The sequence below is a fragment of the Maylandia zebra genome, linkage group LG7 (genome assembly GCF_041146795.1).
Source record: "Maylandia zebra isolate NMK-2024a linkage group LG7, Mzebra_GT3a, whole genome shotgun sequence".
NCBI lineage: Eukaryota > Metazoa > Chordata > Actinopteri > Cichliformes > Cichlidae > Maylandia > Maylandia zebra.
The window spans coordinates 55,998,314-56,017,079 of NC_135173.1; the positions used below are offsets into that span (position 1 = coordinate 55,998,314).

At 40.9% G+C, this 18,766-nt stretch overlaps 1 protein-coding gene across 2 annotated transcripts in view; it reads left to right on the forward strand.

Annotated features, from left to right (window-relative positions):
• ap3b1a (adaptor related protein complex 3 subunit beta 1a) overlaps window positions 1–18,766 on the forward strand; it is a 60,228-nt gene that overhangs the window by 9,537 nt on the left and 31,925 nt on the right. For both annotated transcript variants that reach the window (XM_004566856.3, XM_004566855.5), the window contains exons 2-19: window positions 457–532; window positions 646–720; window positions 2,827–2,922; window positions 3,075–3,235; window positions 4,600–4,666; window positions 9,913–10,095; window positions 10,968–11,117; window positions 12,618–12,715; window positions 12,882–12,936; window positions 13,019–13,090; window positions 13,283–13,345; window positions 13,450–13,582; window positions 13,692–13,801; window positions 13,913–14,089; window positions 14,982–15,168; window positions 15,851–15,981; window positions 17,181–17,322; window positions 18,308–18,482. In XM_004566856.3, the coding sequence (XP_004566913.2) occupies window positions 457–532; window positions 646–720; window positions 2,827–2,922; window positions 3,075–3,235; window positions 4,600–4,666; window positions 9,913–10,095; window positions 10,968–11,117; window positions 12,618–12,715; window positions 12,882–12,936; window positions 13,019–13,090; window positions 13,283–13,345; window positions 13,450–13,582; window positions 13,692–13,801; window positions 13,913–14,089; window positions 14,982–15,168; window positions 15,851–15,981; window positions 17,181–17,322; window positions 18,308–18,482 (2,151 nt within the window). The remainder of the gene's footprint in view (window positions 1–456; window positions 533–645; window positions 721–2,826; window positions 2,923–3,074; window positions 3,236–4,599; window positions 4,667–9,912; window positions 10,096–10,967; window positions 11,118–12,617; window positions 12,716–12,881; window positions 12,937–13,018; window positions 13,091–13,282; window positions 13,346–13,449; window positions 13,583–13,691; window positions 13,802–13,912; window positions 14,090–14,981; window positions 15,169–15,850; window positions 15,982–17,180; window positions 17,323–18,307; window positions 18,483–18,766) is intronic.

An 18,766-nucleotide genomic window follows, 5' to 3' on the forward strand; every position in this document is an offset into this window, starting at 1 on the left:
TCTTTTGTATTTGTGCCCATGTTATGTACAAGCATGAGTTATCTTCAAATCTAAAAACTTATAACCCGAAACCCCAGGGGTGTTCCTCCTCTAGCTCAGCAGGTAGAGCAGCTCATCTATTAATTGGAGGGTTGGTGGTTCAATCCCTGGCTGCTCAAAGTGCTTGTCTGCTCTCTAAATAGTGAATCTGTAAAGCACTTTGAGTGCTCAGGTAGAGTAGAAAAGTGCTATATAAGAACCAGTCCATTTACCATTTACGATCTTAACCCGAGGCTGTAACATTCCAGTCTGCGTTGATCCAACATGTAGTTACGTTTTTCTAGAGGTGCACAAACTGTTAGGCGGATGGTTACTGCTTAAGTTGCAACCTAGATTTCCCGCTGAATCATAATTCGGACATAAGTAAAGCAACTAACCACTGACTACAATAACACCCAGGATGTCTTCTGTCCTCAGGAATGAAGACCTTAAAGAGATGTTGGAGAGCAACAAGGAGTCGCTCAAACTGGAGGCCATGAAGAGAATTGTCGGGGTGAGTGCATCACAGGAATCCACTAAAGCGTTTCTTTTAAGTAACTGAGCTGTTTTGTGCTGGTAATAAATTTTTTTTTTTTAATTGTTTCTTTCTTCTTTTTTTTTCTCCAGCTCATTGCCAAGGGCAAAAGTGCCTCTGAGTTGTTTCCTGCTGTGGTGAAGAATGTTGCGAGTAAAAATATTGAGGTATGACACGATTGAGAAATAACGCGCACTACTTCATTTATTTTAATGCAGTTCACTGTTATGATTCATTTCGTTCTCACGCAACGCAGCACGTGACTTCCCAAAGCATGACGCCCAAAGGGGGAACTTACAGAACAATAGTTAGATCCACTGAGAATCTTTTTCTTGCTTTAGACGCATGCATGTGCTTGAACATTTAAAGTTAGTGTTTCTACAGAAAGCAAAGCAAGGAAACGGGAAATGGTCGCAGCAGATTGAGATAATATTGTTAAATAGACTCGGTGTAAGAATACAGTCTGTGTTATGGAAATAAATACCTAATACATCTCTTCAGTTGTAAGAAAATGCACCTCTTTGTTAGGTGTATTACATTTCAAGCAAGTTCACAAAGTTGCACTGACTTCTGTGTCTTAGACCGCAAAGTATGATAAAACAGCAGCATTATTATGCAGAGCTAATTAAAATTAGATTATTTCTCAGCCCTACTTTGAGCCATAAATTGGTACAGCAGTAGCAACAGCATAAATATTCTGTAAAGCTGCTGTGAGCTTGCGCCAACATGCCACTGAATCCTGCGAGCCTTGGAAAAACTCACCCACCGCCTATTCCAGTGAATGACCGAACATTAAGCAGCAGCAGCTCAAGAGGCGCTCCCATGCCCAGAGCCTGTGAATATTGATTAGCAGCAGCAGAATAATCAGGTAGCATGAGAGGCAGCATGTAAGCCGGGGCGGTGGGGTGTGGAGGGGGGTCCAGCCAGGCCAGGCGCTGTGTGCGAGGCATGCAGCCGAACCAGCTCGTGGCAGGGGTATGGGAGCAGGTGGGTGGATGTAATTGGGGGAAGAGAGCTCCGAGTCACATCTTCTCTCTCCTGCCTCATACACACCAGCTGCTAAGGTAGTGTGAGGTCCTGGTCTGTGCTTTCTCTCTCTTCTCAGTTTCTGCTCAGCTACAGTATGTCGTGCTAAAAATGGCCTCTTATTTCGCTCCCGCCGTCATCCCTTCTACTTCGTGTCATCTCGAGCTGCCCATGAGCCCCAACAATTAGAGCGTGAGCGTAACTGCACAAGAACATGCAGTTTATTGATAGCGTTTCGTGGTTTAATGTTGGTGCTCTTTGTTTTATTTACTGAATTTTACACTGAAATTCAGGGACAAAATAAAATAACACGAGATGGAGCAAGTTTCATCTGTACTGCACGTAATTGCCTATTTAGCAGTTCAAAACGAAGTCCGTTGCATGCTCTGTGGTCACACAAACCCGATCCTTGAGGGCAGATGGGTTTTGTCTCCTTTTTTTTATAGTGAGTAATGCCATTACTTTCAGCAGTAATGGCCTCAATGATGATTGAGAACTGTGCTGTGAAACCACAGGTCAATACTCGTTGCATTAGAAAGCATGGTGCTGATTACCAGCTAAAGCGCTTGGTGATTTGTACCTAAAATGTAACCTTAGACCTGACCTCCAGCTTAAATCAGGTTATAAATTAAAAATAGTTCCTTAGGTAAATCATTTTTCATAACCCTTTCCTCCCAGTTTCATGGTCTCCAACCCAACAGGCTCATAGGAAGAAAATTAGCTCCGTCTATTCTCTCTCGGAATAGCTGATGTGAATCAGCAGGCAAAGCACCTTTGACCTCTAGTTAAACCTGTCAGAATCCAGAACAAATATTATCTCAGGCTTTCCGGTGAGCAAAGAATAGGTGAGGGAGCCAAAGCACAAGACTCGGGAGGGAAATATAAACACATAATACAGCTCCTCTGTCTGAAACCATTCTCTATTGAGAGTGCAGGTTTTGAAATTAAAACAGGAAAGCTTTCCACCTCCATCGACCCGCCCCCAACCGCCAACCCCCAGTCTTTTAAAATAATAAACTCAAATTTTTCCCTTAGAAAAATCAACGTAAAGGAAGCCGATTTTTGTATTGTGTTATATTTTGTACTCTTCTTGTCTGTAAAAAAACAAAACGGTGTGTCCTCACACAAACCTGCTTAAATTTTCCAACACAGCTGGTTTGCTTGATTAGTTTCATGTCTGCTGCAGTGGTTTTTCTTTTATAGCCGTTTCGTTTTATTGCTGTTTTTGATGTCATTGTTCTTCGCAGCTCAAGAAACTTGTGTACGTGTACCTGGTGAGGTATGCAGAGAAGCAGCAGGACTTGGCATTGCTGTCTATTAGCACATTCCAGCGGGCCCTTAAGGTAACATTCAGTCTCTCTGGATGCGGATAGATGAATGTGTTGATGATCAGAGGATGATAAATGTCTCACTTCTCCCTGCTTTTCTCTTGGTGCTGGGAGGCACTGTTTTTGTTGTGGCACACTGTCTCGCTGACAATTTGTTTCTGTGCCAGGACCCAAACCAGTTCATCCGGGCTAGTGCTCTGAGGGTTTTGTCCAGTATCCGCGTCCCCATTATTGTCCCCATTATGATGCTGGCCATCAAGGAGGCTGCAGCTGACCTGTCCCCATATGTGAGGAAGACTTCAGCACATGCGATCCAAAAGCTGTACAGGTAAAGACATCAATGGTAAAGACTTGTAAGTTTTACTGGCTCGTCTTACTGCCTCAACAGTGAACTGAGCAGTAAATGCAGTGAAGGTTGGGCAATGTTGGCATAAGGGGCTTTGCCCCGCTTTTATCGCTCTCTTATCTTAGTAGTAGGTGCATGTTTGATGATCAGTGATGGTTCTTTAGAAAACCTAACACAGTTTTGCTATTTATCTGCACTGCTTCTATCAGATTCTTGAAATTCCTTCATGCTCTATATACCGTAGACCTCTTATGCTTTTCCTTATGTTCTGTTCTATATTGTAGAGACTTGGCAAAAGGCTTTGTGAGTTTATTCCAGTGTACACATAGAAGACAGAAACCGCCCTTACAAAGTGATAAGTTTGGGGTAATAAGTTTACTGTGAGCTGTAGAAGTCCATACATTTGGAAAAAGCTTCAACACATTTTTAAAATGCCTGTCTTCAAACAAAAAACACCTCTAAAATAATCGTTGCTACTTGATTTTGAAGCCTGTATGGCATGGATCAGTCAAAACTTTGCTCTACGTGAGGCTTATCCTATCGTTTTCATGTGCCACTGTCTAGATGTATTGGATTTTTAAAAATGTTTTTATTTTATGATTCCTACGGCAATCGTAGGATATTTAGTGATTCTTTTTGGTATGATAATGTACATTTGGAATTGTATATATATTTGCTGTTTGTTACCTGATTTTATGCAACTCGTAGGCTTTGGGGAAGCCTGTTTCACAAAGAACGATCTTATGTTCAGTTTGGAATTTGTATTTTAATTGATTTTTTTTAAATAAAATGAATGAAAACTGAATATAGGGCTACATACTACTACTCATATTAAACATGGCATGCAACCTGTTTGTGTGAGCACAGCAACTTGTGAAGAGCTGCCAATCACAGGTAAGCGGTTTTAGGAGGTAGGGTTGCCTTAAAAGGGGAGGGGCTAAAACAGCTTGTTTCAGACAGAGGATAAACTGAGGGCCTGTATCAAGCTCTGGATTAGTAGTAGTTTCGGGCTACTGGATTTAATTGGTTATGAAAATGTTTCGTGCTGATCTAACTGGTCTCTGTTAATCAAAAGCAGCTACTCTCCTGTCTGCTAACATACCAGCAGTGTAACCTAGAGTGTTTTACAGGTTAAAAATATGGTCAATGATGATGTTTTACAGTAGTCTAAAGTGAAGCAGTGACGGATTGATGCAGGGAGTGGCTTTGGTTAAACACGCACAGACATACATCTTTGTATTCTGAACGCACAGCAGGGACATGATTTAATTTGTTAGTCTGTATGTGAATAATTGCCATTCTGTAGTTGACAATTAGTTTCCAACCTCTTTGTCTTTTGTCCTCAGCCTCGACCCAGATCAGAAGGAGCAGCTGATCGAAGTGATCGAGAAACTATTGAAAGACAAAAGCACGGTAAGCAGACACAGAGTACCGTAGTGGTTCACAGTACACCTCCCATGTTTGACAACGAAGACCACTGGAGGGCGCCCCAGTCAAGTGATTCTTCTCTTAGCTCTCCATCCCACAGCTCATTCGGCAATGCCACGGTTTGTTAACACCCACTTAAACCCACACATCTTCAGATGCTCCTTGTTAAGTGTCCATTTGGAAGGAATTTTCGCACTGATGCTAGTGTCAGCTTAATTTTCTCAAAGGCCAGCTTCTTCTTTTTTTCAAATTTTCTCCCAAAATGGACCGTAAATGACTTGGATTCTCAAATTCTGCAATTTGGCCAATCACAGACACAATGCAGAAGGTGCATTAGAAGTCAGCAGGCAGCGCATTAATTTGACGAGGTCACAGTGAATACTAAGGGTGCTGAAATGCCAATTTCAAATATGTAGACACTGGCTGGAGGATGCAGTGCGTTGTGTTTGCATGTGCAAATCATGCACAGTTTGTTATAATTATGTATTCATACAGTATGCCTACCATTATATAAACAAAGCAAAGCGGCTTAGGCCAAACGGGAATGGGGGGGGGAGTGGAAGCCCAGTACCAGATGCATAGCATATTTAGCCCCAGACGCTAACGAAGACAGATGACTTCTCCCTGTTGGAGCCCACATTGTGAGGCAGGGGACAGAGAGAGAGGGCACTATCATCACACAGACGCACAAGCACATCAGTCGGTGATGAATGGTGAAAAACCTAAATGCAGTGGATGCTGAATAGCTTTCAAGTGAAGCGATGCATTCGACGATGCCATGTAGAATTTACAAGTCCCACAATAATGTCCAGAGCTGAATCGGTGCCATCAGAGGTTCTTGTTATATTATATGTAATGGAAAGGATTACTCCTGCTACTACATTCAAGTGTTGGTGTACTAGCTGGATGGCTGTTTTGTGCTGCCTTCAAAAACTTTCTAGGATCTTTGTAAGTGTGAAATAAAAACCCTGATGATGACATCAGTTGTTATGTATCAGCTGGATTGATTGCGATTGTGAATATTTGTTATGTAGGTTCTGTTATGAACTCAGCGGTCGTACTTACTTTGGGGTGGCAAAGTATTTTTTAATCCTTGTCTCATATTAAGAAAATATCTCACATTATGACTGCCTTAAGTTTACAAAGGCGAATATCTCACAAAATACGTGTGGTCCAAACAAACAAATGTGCCGATCTATGATCTTCATCCCTGCTGAAATCTAAAAGTGAAAACAAGACTGCAGTTTAAATAAAAGGGAACAGTTTTAACAGGTATGTTAACACTTGAACACTATTTTCATACAGTTTTGCCAAAAATTAACTGTATATGTCCAAATTTCAAATTACAGACAGCATTAGCTCTCAGCATTAGAAATCTGGACTATTTTGCTTGTCTACTAGAGACTGAGTTGATTTATCTCAGCTTTTGCTGGTTTGATTTTCTTCATCAAAATCACATCTGTTGATGTTTGCAGACATGAAATGCTAATTTTCCAGGCTAGCCTCTCGATAATGTTGCTTATAATATTGGAGAAAAAGAAAAGGCATTTGGAGCGGTTGTAAATGACTAAAGATTACATATCTAATTCGTAAAAATAACACAGGCCAGATCGCCATCCTCTGTATGTAATTTTTGCATTTTGTATCATTTTTTTATTTTAATAAAAATATCAGAATGTCATTGCTTATGACTAGTCATAACTAGTTCTGGCTTGGATATATGAACATTGGTTGAATATCACATGAATTTGTCAAAAATCCATCTTCTCCTGCTATGAAAAAATGTCATAGTTAAGTTAAAAATTGCAGTTTAGAAAAGAGGCCAATTCCCCAAACTGTGTTTGTCACAAGGTGACTGGAAAGGTCACTATTACCTCTTTTAATTTCGCACGTTCCCACGAGATCAGGGAAGTTTGCTAAGGAGATGTCCTTGGGTTATTTGTCTTGTTGTCCAGGGTGAAACATAGAGGAGACTGAGCCTTTCGAATAGCTGTTCCTAACCCCCGGTAAACCCCATTCACCAACAAAGACTGTTTTTAAAGACCTGGTTGAAAACTCATTTTAATTCCTTTGCCTGTAAATCAGATCGAGTTTTGATGGGGGTTTTTGTGGATGTTTTTTAACGCTGTATCACACTTTGATCAATGCCAGTTGTTATTAGATGTGCTTATAAATAATTTAATGAGACTTGACTATAAAGGGTATCCATATGCATTCATGCCTAGACATTTAGGTGTGCTAATGTTTAATGTAGACGAGTCAGCATGTACAGCAGGGTTACGGATCTGGTTTTACATAACGAAAAACATATTTTGTATTTATAAAGCTATCGAAATTTCAGTTTTTAACAACAACTCTATTGGAACCTTACGTTTTTCTGGCAGCTTTTCAGTCAGATTTCAATTTGTTGCACAGTTTTTCTTCATACTAAGTTAGCTGTGTGGCTTAAAGCTGTTGAACTGGTATTACAATGGTGTTAGTGGGAGATGGAAGCATTTGGTTATCATTCAGGCTATGGCGTTGTCCAGGCCTGCTGACATTTACCTTTACAGATGTGCCTCTTTGGTTAAATGGCTGTGACACATGTGGTGGTGGGTGGGGGGGCTGCTTATAGGCAGGATGGTTTAAAGAGAAAATGGGAAGGCCTGATGACAGAGACAACACAGGAGTTTGTGCAGCTGTTTTACCGTGATGGATCTATTATCCAGCCATTACAAGATAAATGATCGATCTCTCCCGTCCTCTCCCCCATGCACCTTCTGCAAAATTGAAATGAGAAGAGAAAGGAGGAGCAGTTGGGGGGAGTGGCAGTGGGGGTACTATGATTAGGGGCTAGGTGAGATGCCCATTAATTTAAGAGAAAAAGGAGAGAGGGAGGGAGGGAGAAAGAAGAGAGTAAGCAGAGGGAGGATAGGCCGACCCCACACCGGGCCATCAATCAAAAAGGCGCGCGTTGTCTCTGACGTGATGACCCAGCACTCTGCCTTCCTGGCACCCTAATTAGAATTCATAGCAAAATAGATGCAAGGAAACGGTTTGAGCCCTTCATAATTTTATAGGAAATTTATTGTTATTAGAAGAACCATTTGCTTAGTGTGATTTTTCCATTACCGGCTTGTCATGCAGGGTAGATAATATGGCCGAGGTAGGGGACGGGGAGGAGGTGTATGAACTCCATAGATTGGGGTGTCAGTTTTGTTGATGGTGCATGTAGTTTACCTTGGAGCTGTGTCTAATGGGGGAAGTTGGTAGAGAATGCACAAAGCCTTGCTGCAGGATGCACGTGCTAAGGAGTGTTGCTTTTAATAGCCTCAGAGACAGGAGAGGGTCAGAAGAAGACAAAAATACACACGACATACTTAAAAATCCATGTTTTACTAAATGCTTTGACTAAGTTAGTCTGCTGTAAAATGTTATTGACACTGATGCTTAAATGAAGGTTGCTGGAAAGATTTATGCTACCGGTCAGACTCTATGAATAGTTTTCATTGGAACGTCTTTCTATATATTACAGTGGTTGTACAAGTGCTTTAAATTCTTTTTAAATTCTGAAATGATTGGATAGAGGTGTGATGATTCAATTTTTGTGGCTTTAACTAATTATTTTTTCTTAAAGTTCCATTTAGACTCATGATGATGATGATGATGATGATAGGATATAGTGAAACATGGTTTAGGGTTATACTTTCAAACTGATTTTTGTGTGAACTACAATTAAAAGTAAGTATAATAATTAGTTTTCAGCAGTTGTTGAAGACCAGATTCAGTTAACCCGGTGGGCTGATGACGGCAGAAAGTTTAAGCGGTACAACCTCAAAGGTGTGGTTGCCTCTGTATTTAAAACAGAGTGTGGACCTGATGATTGAACAGGCTGACTACTGGAAAGACTTGTCAACAGTTTTGCTATATATACAGGAGCCTGGCATTATAGAACTTTGTACAGTGTATCCGCAAAGTATTAGAAGTGCGTCACTTATTCCACATTTGATCATGTTTCAGCCTTTTTTCCAAAATTGATTAAATTCATTTTTCACCTTAAAATTCTACACAGTGCTGCGAATACTTTCTGGATACACTGATGTAAATAATAACATTTTAAAATTCTCAATTTCACTGAAGCAAGTGAAGCAGTAATAGGGGTGACAGGAGTATGTGTTGTTTTTTGTTGGCAGCCTAACTGCTGCATTCTGGGTTATTTGAAGACATGCAAAGGAGGACTGAGAAATGCACATGAAAAATGAGTTGGAATAATCAAGACAGGAAAAATGAAAGTTAGAATTATGCATGTGTCTGTGTGTGTTACTATTGGCCTTAGTACATTAATCACTGTCCGGAGCGCCATGTCATTCCTTGAATATACATAAAATTCCTGTGCATATCATGAAATATAACTATATATACAGCACTGCAGTATAGTAAAACATACTTGTTTGTGTGTGATTTCTGTGGGAATCTACAGACGGCAGCTATGCACATGCACATCTCTCACACTCACGCAATCAATGCAGGCTCATGACAGTGCTGATGGGTAAATGCTCTGGGTTCCCACAGGGCCACCAGGGGCCAGAAGGCTTTAATTGGGAAGACTGAATTCTGCTCCCTTTCTCTTCATCTTCACCTGCCTGCGATAATGCTGTTTGCATATTAATACACTGCCGTGTCACTCACTCAGCCTTGCAGTCAGTCAGCGAGGCAGCAGGCAGTTGGGTGATGGTGTGGGTGGGAGTGGGAGGTGAGCAACAGTCAAATGGGTTTTTTCCCTTTACCAATAAAGCATAGTTGATTATTGGATCTCTCAGCTGCTGCTTCCTCCTTGGCTTGCTTTCCACATGAACTGAACACTTATGCTTGAGAAAAACACTCTGACTGATGGGCTTCTCTCAAACACAAAGCAGTAGAAAACTTATGTTTTTAAGTGCAAACAATTTACTTTCAATTATCAACTAACTGCTTACAGGATGAACTGTGTATTTTAATCAAAGCTGTAAATTGCCATTACTTTTTTGAAAGTGCAATTATAATACTTTGCATCCAGGGTCACGTCTGTTAACCAGTGTTTTATTTCTCTAGAGTTTGTGTATATTGCAGCTTAGCCAATTTGCTTAACAAATCTATACAACCCTCATTAACTCACATGTTAACAGTGGAGTGAAATAAATGGGGGGGGGGGACATTTTCCTCACGAGTTTGCTTCTCTCTGTTCTTTGTTTTAATTTTGATCCTTTCTATAGCTGGTGGCTGGGAGTGTGGTCATGGCCTTTGAGGAGGTGTGCCCAGATCGCATCGATCTGATCCACAAGAACTACAGAAAACTGTGTAATCTGCTGGTGGATGTGGAGGAGTGGGGCCAGGTGGTCATCATCTCTATGCTGACCCGCTATGCCAGGACACAGTTCACCAGTCCCTGGACGGAGGTAAGGGTTTCATGGGCCAAAAAGCAATAGTGATTCACATTTGTAAAGTACCAGTTACATAGACTGTATGTAAAAGATGTGCAAAGCCAGTGTGACGCCACCTGTTGATTTTTTTTGGACTGCACATTTGTGAAACAGTTGACTGCTGTTATGTTTTTGGAGACAGAAGTTACCATATTAAGACAACAGGGTTGGATTATGCTAAGAAGCTTGGTTAGCACACTGCATCTATAAACTGCATGGGTGCATCACACGGGCACAGGCTATTTAGTGCTATCAAACAGACTAATAACTCTCCTTGTACTTCACACCAAACCACATTACTTGATAGCTATTGCCTTTTTAAGCATTCTCCAAAGTGAACCATGAGCTTAAATGCACTCGAGATCACCAGTTCAGTGACTTAAATTAGAGGAAGTGAGGCCTAGCAGACAGTTGGCCACAGCTGCCTGTGTCAGCACATCTGTCAAAGTGGTCCGTGCCAAAAATGGCAGTTCCTGGAATAGCCACTTAACACCAGCTCTGAAAGAGAGTCAGTCTCTATAAACATCCAGGTTAAAAAGCATAAATTTAGAGCATTAAAACACACGGTTTAATGGAGTTATCTGACAAATAGTACAGTCCACATGTTTGTGCTTCATTTTTTATGACAGTCTTACTTATGAATTAATTGGACATGTACAGTTTATAGATGCATCTCACCAACCAAGCACTCCAACAAGACTTAAAAGGCAGTGTTCCTTCAGCTTGAGGGCTAGGCATTTTTAGTTCACAAGAATCCAATAAAAATCATTAATTGTAATTTTGTTAGAGGGTTATTTTTATTAAAATAGTTTTGTGCATTAGTTTGATGTACTATGCTTGTGTTTCAGGGTGCTGAGTTTGATGAGAATAAAGCCTTCTATGACTCTGACTCTGAGGAAAAAAAAGACCAGACAGAAGCAAAGCCTTACATCATGGATCCAGATCACAGGCTGCTGCTCAGGAACACCAAACCTCTACTGCAGAGCAGGAACACCGCTGTGAGTCACTCAAACGCTGACATGTAGACACAAGTTCAGGTTTAACCCTGGGTTTTCATGGTTACTAATGTGGTTCACATTGCCATGGTAACTCATGCTCCATCAATAAGAATCTGTATCGCTGATTGATTAGCATCAGTGTGAGATGCAGAGAAACAGACTGGTGCAGTCGGGCGGTATCTGCAGAAAGATAGGAGGTAAATTTACTGTTTTAGTTTTTGTTAAAACAGTGTCACTGGTCTATAGTTATATGCCAAGTCTCTATGAAATGAGTTGCAAAAGTTTTATTCATGCAGGCCTGGAGAACAGTCGGTAACAGCTGGTCATTGGGGAAAAGGGTATATTCTGCAACCATTTGATGGGTGGATGCTGAAGGTTGCTGGAAGCATGAAATTGGTGGCAAAGAGGTATACAGTACTGCACCAAAAACCCTCTTTGTGATTGCTGTAGTTGTTAAAATATTGCCACAGCACATATTTTAATTTACTTACTTTACTTTTACTTTGAAGGAGAACATTCTTCGTTTCAAGTTTCAGTATAGCTTGGAGAGAATATAGCGAGTGTTTGCAGTGTGTAGGAATTATAGGTAACTGCAGCAGCCTTCTAGCAGCCAAAATGATCATGCAGTGTTTTTCATCTGGAGACAGTGGGCAACATTCAGCAACAATCATCCCTGATCAGTTGGGAAGTGAGAGACCAGAGGTTGCCTGTCACAGACAGATCTCTAGACCTGTTTGATTCAGACGTCAGGCTAACAAACTGTAACACCATCTGTAGAAGCAGTCCCCTCATAAACAAGTTACAGGCTCCATTCACACATTATTATGGCACTTTTTTTAATGGTATGCAAACATGCATAGACTAATACGACTGTTTTTAGTCGAATGAACACACATCCAAAGTTGATGGACATAGTAGGAAACACAGCGTCTCTTTGTGTCTGTTGCCTACTGAACACATCAGCTAATGCTGTTGTAACCCTGGAAGGACACATTTATGTGCAATAACACATTCACTCAAAGTACTACATACAAAGGACACGCCACACACACAAAGACACGAGAATACCTGTCTTAATGCGCCACACAAGCCTGAATAAAAGCGATAAAAACCAGAGTGAGTGCGGGTCTCCATCATCCGGGAGCCTCAAGGTCTCTGTCGCTATGTAGCAGCGGGAAGGAAAAATGCTCCCAAATGAAAGTGTTGATTAAAATGTGACATGCTGTGTCTTTACTCATGACAACACGGTGACATCCTCAATCTTCATAGACGCCCGAAGCCTCTCATTGTGCCTTCAACGACGGACACACGTCCTCCTGCTATTTAAAGCGCTTCTGAAAAATGACTTTTAGAGTCTCTTTGAGAGTGCCGGTGTAGAGCCTGAGCAAATGCATGTGAAGGAAGACGATTTTAGTGTGAGCAGACAGAAAGTAACAAGTTTGTTTTAATAAGATGCTGTGAGATAATCTACTTATTATCTTATTGGGTTGATATTTTTAGGTAGTGATGGCTGTTGCTCAGCTTTACTGGCATCTGGCTCCTAAACATGAAGTCAGTATTGTCACCAAGTCACTGGTTCGACTCCTGAGAAGCCACAGGTAAATAATAATAACAATAATAATAATAAGAATAATAATAATAATAATAATAATAATAATAATAATAATACATATATATGTGTGTATATTTATACAGCATTTGCGTATTTGCTGCTAGTGACTATGTCCATGTCTGAATGTGCTGTCTTCTTGCTGTTGTGTGCAGAGAAGTGCAGTACATTGTGCTTCAGAACATCGCCACGATGTCTATACAGAGAAAGGTGAGTGCTCATGGATAGCAGAGGGATGAGAGTGTGTTGGGTTGATGCAGCCTGTGTAGTAACACGAGTTCTCTTCAAACAGGGGATGTTTGAGCCCTTCATTAAGAGTTTCTATGTGAGATCGACAGATGCCACGCATATCAAAACACTAAAGGTAGCCCCTGTTTTATTTTCTGCATTATGTACATGTAAGCTCAAATAAGAATACTGAGCTTAGTATTATGTGTAATAGTATAATATTATGTACAAGCTTGACACATTTAAATACTGCCATATTGGCTTTTGAGCCTCTTTGACCTTTTCGTGAACCTAACAACAGTCACCTTTCTGTTTATGATTTTTCCAGTTGGAGATCCTGACCAATCTAGCTAATGAAGCTAACATCTCCACAATTCTGAGAGAATTCCAGGTTTGTTGTTTTCTTTGTGTGATTAGATGTGTTACCTACTTTCCAGTTGGGGTATTACACTGAGTACATCTGATCTTTCTTTTTATTTATTTATTTTTTCCAAGACCTACGTGAAGAGTCAGGACAAGGCGTTCGCAGCAGCTACCATCCAGGCCATCGGCAGGTGCGCCACCAACATCTCTGAGGTGACGGACACATGCCTCAACGGTCTGGTGTTGCTGCTTTCTAATAGAGACGGTAAAAAGCCCTCACTGAATAGTTACCTGAATCCATATTTGCACTTTGAGCTCGTCATTAGAGATGTCGGCTCTGTCCAGTTTTGTGAAGACTTGTTTCGGTTCTCCAGAGACCGTGGTGGCCGAGAGCATCGTGGTCATCAAGAAGCTGCTTCAGACTCAACCCACTCAGCACGGTGACATCATCAAACACATGGCCAAGCTCTTCGATAACGTCACTGTACGGTTCATGATTGTGCTGCTCGTGAAAGTTATCACTGGAGCATTGTGTCTGAAATAACACTGTGACAGGTGCTGCTCTTTGTCTCTGATATGTCACCCTCAACTGCAGGTTCCCATGGCCCGAGCCAGCATCCTGTGGCTGATGGGAGAGTACTGCGAGAAGGTGCCAAAGATTGCGCCCGATGTACTGCGCAAGATGGCAAAGACGTTCACAGCAGAGGAGGACATCGTCAAGCTGCAGACTGTCAATCTAGCTGCAAAGCTCTACCTGACCAACTCTAAGCAGGTGCAAAATAAGACATGCAGAGAAAAATCAAGTGTGTGTGTGTGTGTGTGTGTGTGTGTGTGTGTGTGTGTGTGTGTGTGTGTGTGTGTGTGTGTGTGTGTGTGTGTGTGTGACTGTTTACAGAGCTTTATGTGCGAATAGTTGCAACTCATTGCTAAATACCCATTTCAAATACAGAGCTGTGAAGCAGTTTTAATGTAATGCATCTTCTAGAGCCACTTGGTGTCTGCAGACCCATTGAGTCAGATGAGGTAAAATTGGTGTGTGAGCTGATTTTATGAGCCCAGACGCTGCCTTCTCAAAGCACATTATCACACCTCTTGCTCCTTGTAATGACAATTCAGTAAAAGATTGGGGCGATAATGCTGCTGTCACGACAGGAGCAGATTTTGTTTTTATGTCTACCTAAATCATTTATGTTGGTGCAAGTGCTCTGTCTCCCTGTGCTTGGGTGAGACGGGGGTTTTGAAGTAAGGACTCTAGCCTTGTGGAGAAGGAGATGCCTGTTGATGAGCGACACTCACATTTGCTCCTGGCTCAGTTCAGCTGGTTGTACACCAGGTTTGCAGGCATCACTGAAAGAGTTCATTGATTTCTAAAGTGTTAGTTGGATGTTATGCAAACGTGTCTGCTTTATGCTTCCACAGCTCTGTCCAAAACAGCACCTCTAATGATATATTTTTAATTATTTTATTTATTTATTTTTAACTGGTTTCATCTTCCTCTTAAATACTTGAATTGTTTCCTTGACATTTTTTGTTGTGCTTGACTTTTTCAAATATTCACAACCTAATGGTCTGTCTTGGGTTGGTCTCCTTTCAAGTTTCTAATCTCGTGGGGACCTGCTGGTTAAGTACATAAAGCATTGAAACACCCACACTTTTGTCCCCAGACCAAGCTGCTGACCCAGTACATCCTGAACCTCGGCAAATACGACCAGAACTACGACATCAGAGACCGAACACGATTCATACGGCAGCTGATAGTGCCCAACGAGAAGAGCGGTGCGCTCAGCAAGTACGCTCGACGCATCTTACTGGCCCCCAAACCGGCTCCAGGGCTCGAGTCTGCCTTCAAAGGTACTTTTAAATACCTTTTCCATTTTCAGATTAAATTTCATTCCTCTCCCGCATCACTGAATACATATTAGCTGCTCATCTATTTCAAACCTAGTGGCTCTATTTCCTGCAGTATGCAAAGTTGATTCAGGCTGAGGTTTTATTATTCTGCTGTGTGTGTGTGTCTCTCTGAAGGGCAGTTAGGTCAGAAACCTTTACCTCACACTAATGAGATGGGTAAATTATTGAGCTCATGCTAACCTTTTTTCCGGCTTTCTCATTTAGCTGTCTTTTCTTTCTCTCCCCCGCTTGACACCAGAGAAAAGCTGCCTTCTACAACATTAACATTCCAGCTCAGTTTGCACTTACTGGATGTTTATGAATGTGTTAACGGCCTCTGTCATTCTTAATATTCAGAAGTAGTCCTTTTTTGTGGTTGGCAAATCACACCTCCCAGAGCACACGCACTGATTGTCTTCTTGTGCCGCCATTTGGGAAGGCAGAGCAGGGAGTGTGATCACGTGTTATCATAGACAGAGAGGTGACGGTGCTTGGTGGAGAAGATGCCACTATAAGCTGTTTCCTTCATTTAGAACACAGTGAGGTCATTGCTGCCCCATCCCATTTCTCCACCACTTATTAAACTTTTTTTTTAAAAACTTTTTTATTTTTTCCCCATAATTTTTCTTCTTGATACTTTCAGATCGAGACCGTTACCAGCTGGGCACTCTCTCCCACAGTCTTAACCTTAAAGCCACTGGGTACCAGGAGCTCCCAGACTGGCCTGCTGTTGCTCCCGACCAGTCTGTGAGAAACGTGGAGATTGTTGAACCAGTAAGAAACCCACCTTCCTAAACGTCTTTACACACCAGATGTGTAAAATTCAGGAGACTATTTTACGCATTAAAAATGTTTTTTTGGACTCACTTATATTTAATGCGGTCACTCTTTTTTGTTGTGTTTTTCACAGTGGGTTTTTTGAATACACATTTTCTGCAAAAACACAACACACTGAGTGTGTGTATATGTTACATGACAAGTTCAGATGTGTTGCTTTTTTGCCTTTTACACACTCCTCATCATATTTGCAGTATTCAAGATGTGTAAAGAAAAACGTGAGCCAAATCAGACATTCAAAACTAGCTCAAATGTGAGGAAACTCATGCCCTTAGGGGAGGAAAGAGAATGCACCACATCTCAGTCCTGATTCTAGAAGTCATAGGCTCTCTGTTAACATTATGAAGCATTTGTCAGGAAAAAATGAGAAGATCATTGGTTTTACCTCCAACTATTACTTGGCTGACTGGAGGGGAACTCCAAACTGACTGTTTTTAAAGGTGACAAGTTTTCCTAATTTCCAGCTGCAAATCTTTATTCTTGTTTTCAAATTACACTTCAAAGTAGTTCTCATTTGCTGCATACTTGGCCTTTGTGCAGCACCTTAGATTATTCTGTGAGGATTTATGAAGTGGTGCATTTTTCTCATTTTTCCCACATTTTATCAGTCAACCAATGACTGAGCAACACAGAAAATATAGAAAAGAAAACGTAGAAAAGATTTATTTATATTTTAAGCATGATCATTTACAACCTTTATAGAATTATTCTTGTTTAGTTTAGTTTTTATTTTGTGAGGGACATTATTGCTTTAGCATTTTCTCTCAGGTTTATCACTGTTACTTTGTGTGTCTCCTGATACAACAATAAGCAGCAATAAAGCGGTGGTGTCAACAAACTTAAGTCTGAGCTTTAGCAGAAACATATTTGGGGATTTGGTGGTGACGACATACTGCTAAAAACTCCTTTAATTGAAAAAGCCACTGCTGGTTTTGCTTAATTGAGTACATTTAGGAAGCCTGTGTGGAGTGACCAGCAGCTACACAACGTGCAAAATGTGAACATGCCTCTGTTACGTGTTAGGAATCCGATTTTTATAGATTCTAACTCATGCTTAAATTGCATGAGTTAGAATCTGAGTTGAGTTGGATTCTGTAGTTTAACCGGTCCATCTTCCCTCTGCTGTGTCCGTTTAGCTGAGAGAGTCGGCACCAATAGTTGGGAAGACCAAACAGCCTAAATCTGACAAGTTCTACTCAGATGATGAAGATGAGAAAGAGGAGGAAGGATCCGACAGCAGCGGCAGTGGAAGTGAAGACAGCAGCAGCAGCAGCGAAGGTTTGTTTCTATCTGTCCGATTTAAAGTTTCCCCTTTTATGAGGCTAAGTTAATGTTGTTGGTTATTAGCATAACCAACATTAGCATGACTGGTTGATTTAGTGACACACTCATTATTTGAGGCCATGATCCGACTATCCTGCACGGGGCAAAGCATATCAAAGTTTGGTATCTTGTTTAGAAGCTGGAGGTGTAAAGCACAGCAAAATTTTCACTGCGTTAAAACTTCCTGTGTGTATGGTTCTCGATCCATGCATCCATTTTTATTTTTATTTTTTTTACCATTTATCAAATCAAATCTGAGATGCAGGATCAGCAGTGTTGTAGACACAAGCAAAATAGAACACACAACATTTTACTAAGCATAATAACATTAAACTATACAGATTTGTTAATGTGTTTTTCATTTTGATGTGTTTTCAAAAGTGTTTGATTTTAGAAATGTGTCTCTAATTTTATCCTTCCGTCTATTTTTCTGATGTTTATCCAGGTCTGGCTAACTGATCATTTTGAGAATTTACAAATTTGAGCTGAACAACATTTGATGTTGTTGTGCTTTTGGTTTGGAATATATTAGTGTTGAGCAGCAGTCATTTCAGAGTCCTGATGATTGACAAGCTGTTAGCCAGTGAAGTTTTAGATCCATCCCTCATTCATCACGTGCAGTTGCAAAACAACCAACTAAAACTTAAAGAGGGGCCTTCAGAAATAAGTAGTAGCTGCAGCACAGATCAGAGTCAGCAGCAAACAGTGAGGCTGGTAATTGATAAATAAAATGACAAAAATCGTTTGTATTTGTATTTGATATACAAAAAAAAAAAAAAGCTATAAATGCATACTATAAGGTGCTAATTGACTGTCAGTACATTTAGTGGCTGTTGCTGAAGAAATTAAGATCATAAGTAATATGAAAGGAAATTTCAGCAAAGAATAAAGTCTGATTTGTTTTGGGTTTAATATGTACAGTGTCCATGTGTCTGTACAGAATCGGGCAGTGAGAGCGAGGAGGAAAGCAGTGAGGATTCAGAGAAGACCTCCAGTGATTCTGGAAAAAGCTCCAGTGGATCTGAAAAGAGCTCCAGTGAGTCTGAATCACATCAAAAGAAGAAGAAAAAGACCAAGAAAGCACCGCAGAAGAAAAGCAAGCCTGCTGGTGACAGGTACACTGAAATCCCTGCTGTCTGTCACAATCTGAAAGCATAATTTTTCTTCCCTGCAAAGGCGGCGTGTCCAGATGTTACCTGCGTCTTTCTCTTCTTCTCTTTCTGGCTTTGCTAATTAAGCAGGTGTGTGTTTGCCAGAAACACGTAGTCAGCAACAAATGTGCCCACGATTCTGCTGCATCCGAGCAAACTCCATCTGTTGAAAGATTCAGCAGTTTATATTATTCATCACAGCCCACTCACAGTTACAGTTCTTAATGCTCAGTTGTAGCTTTCCTCCA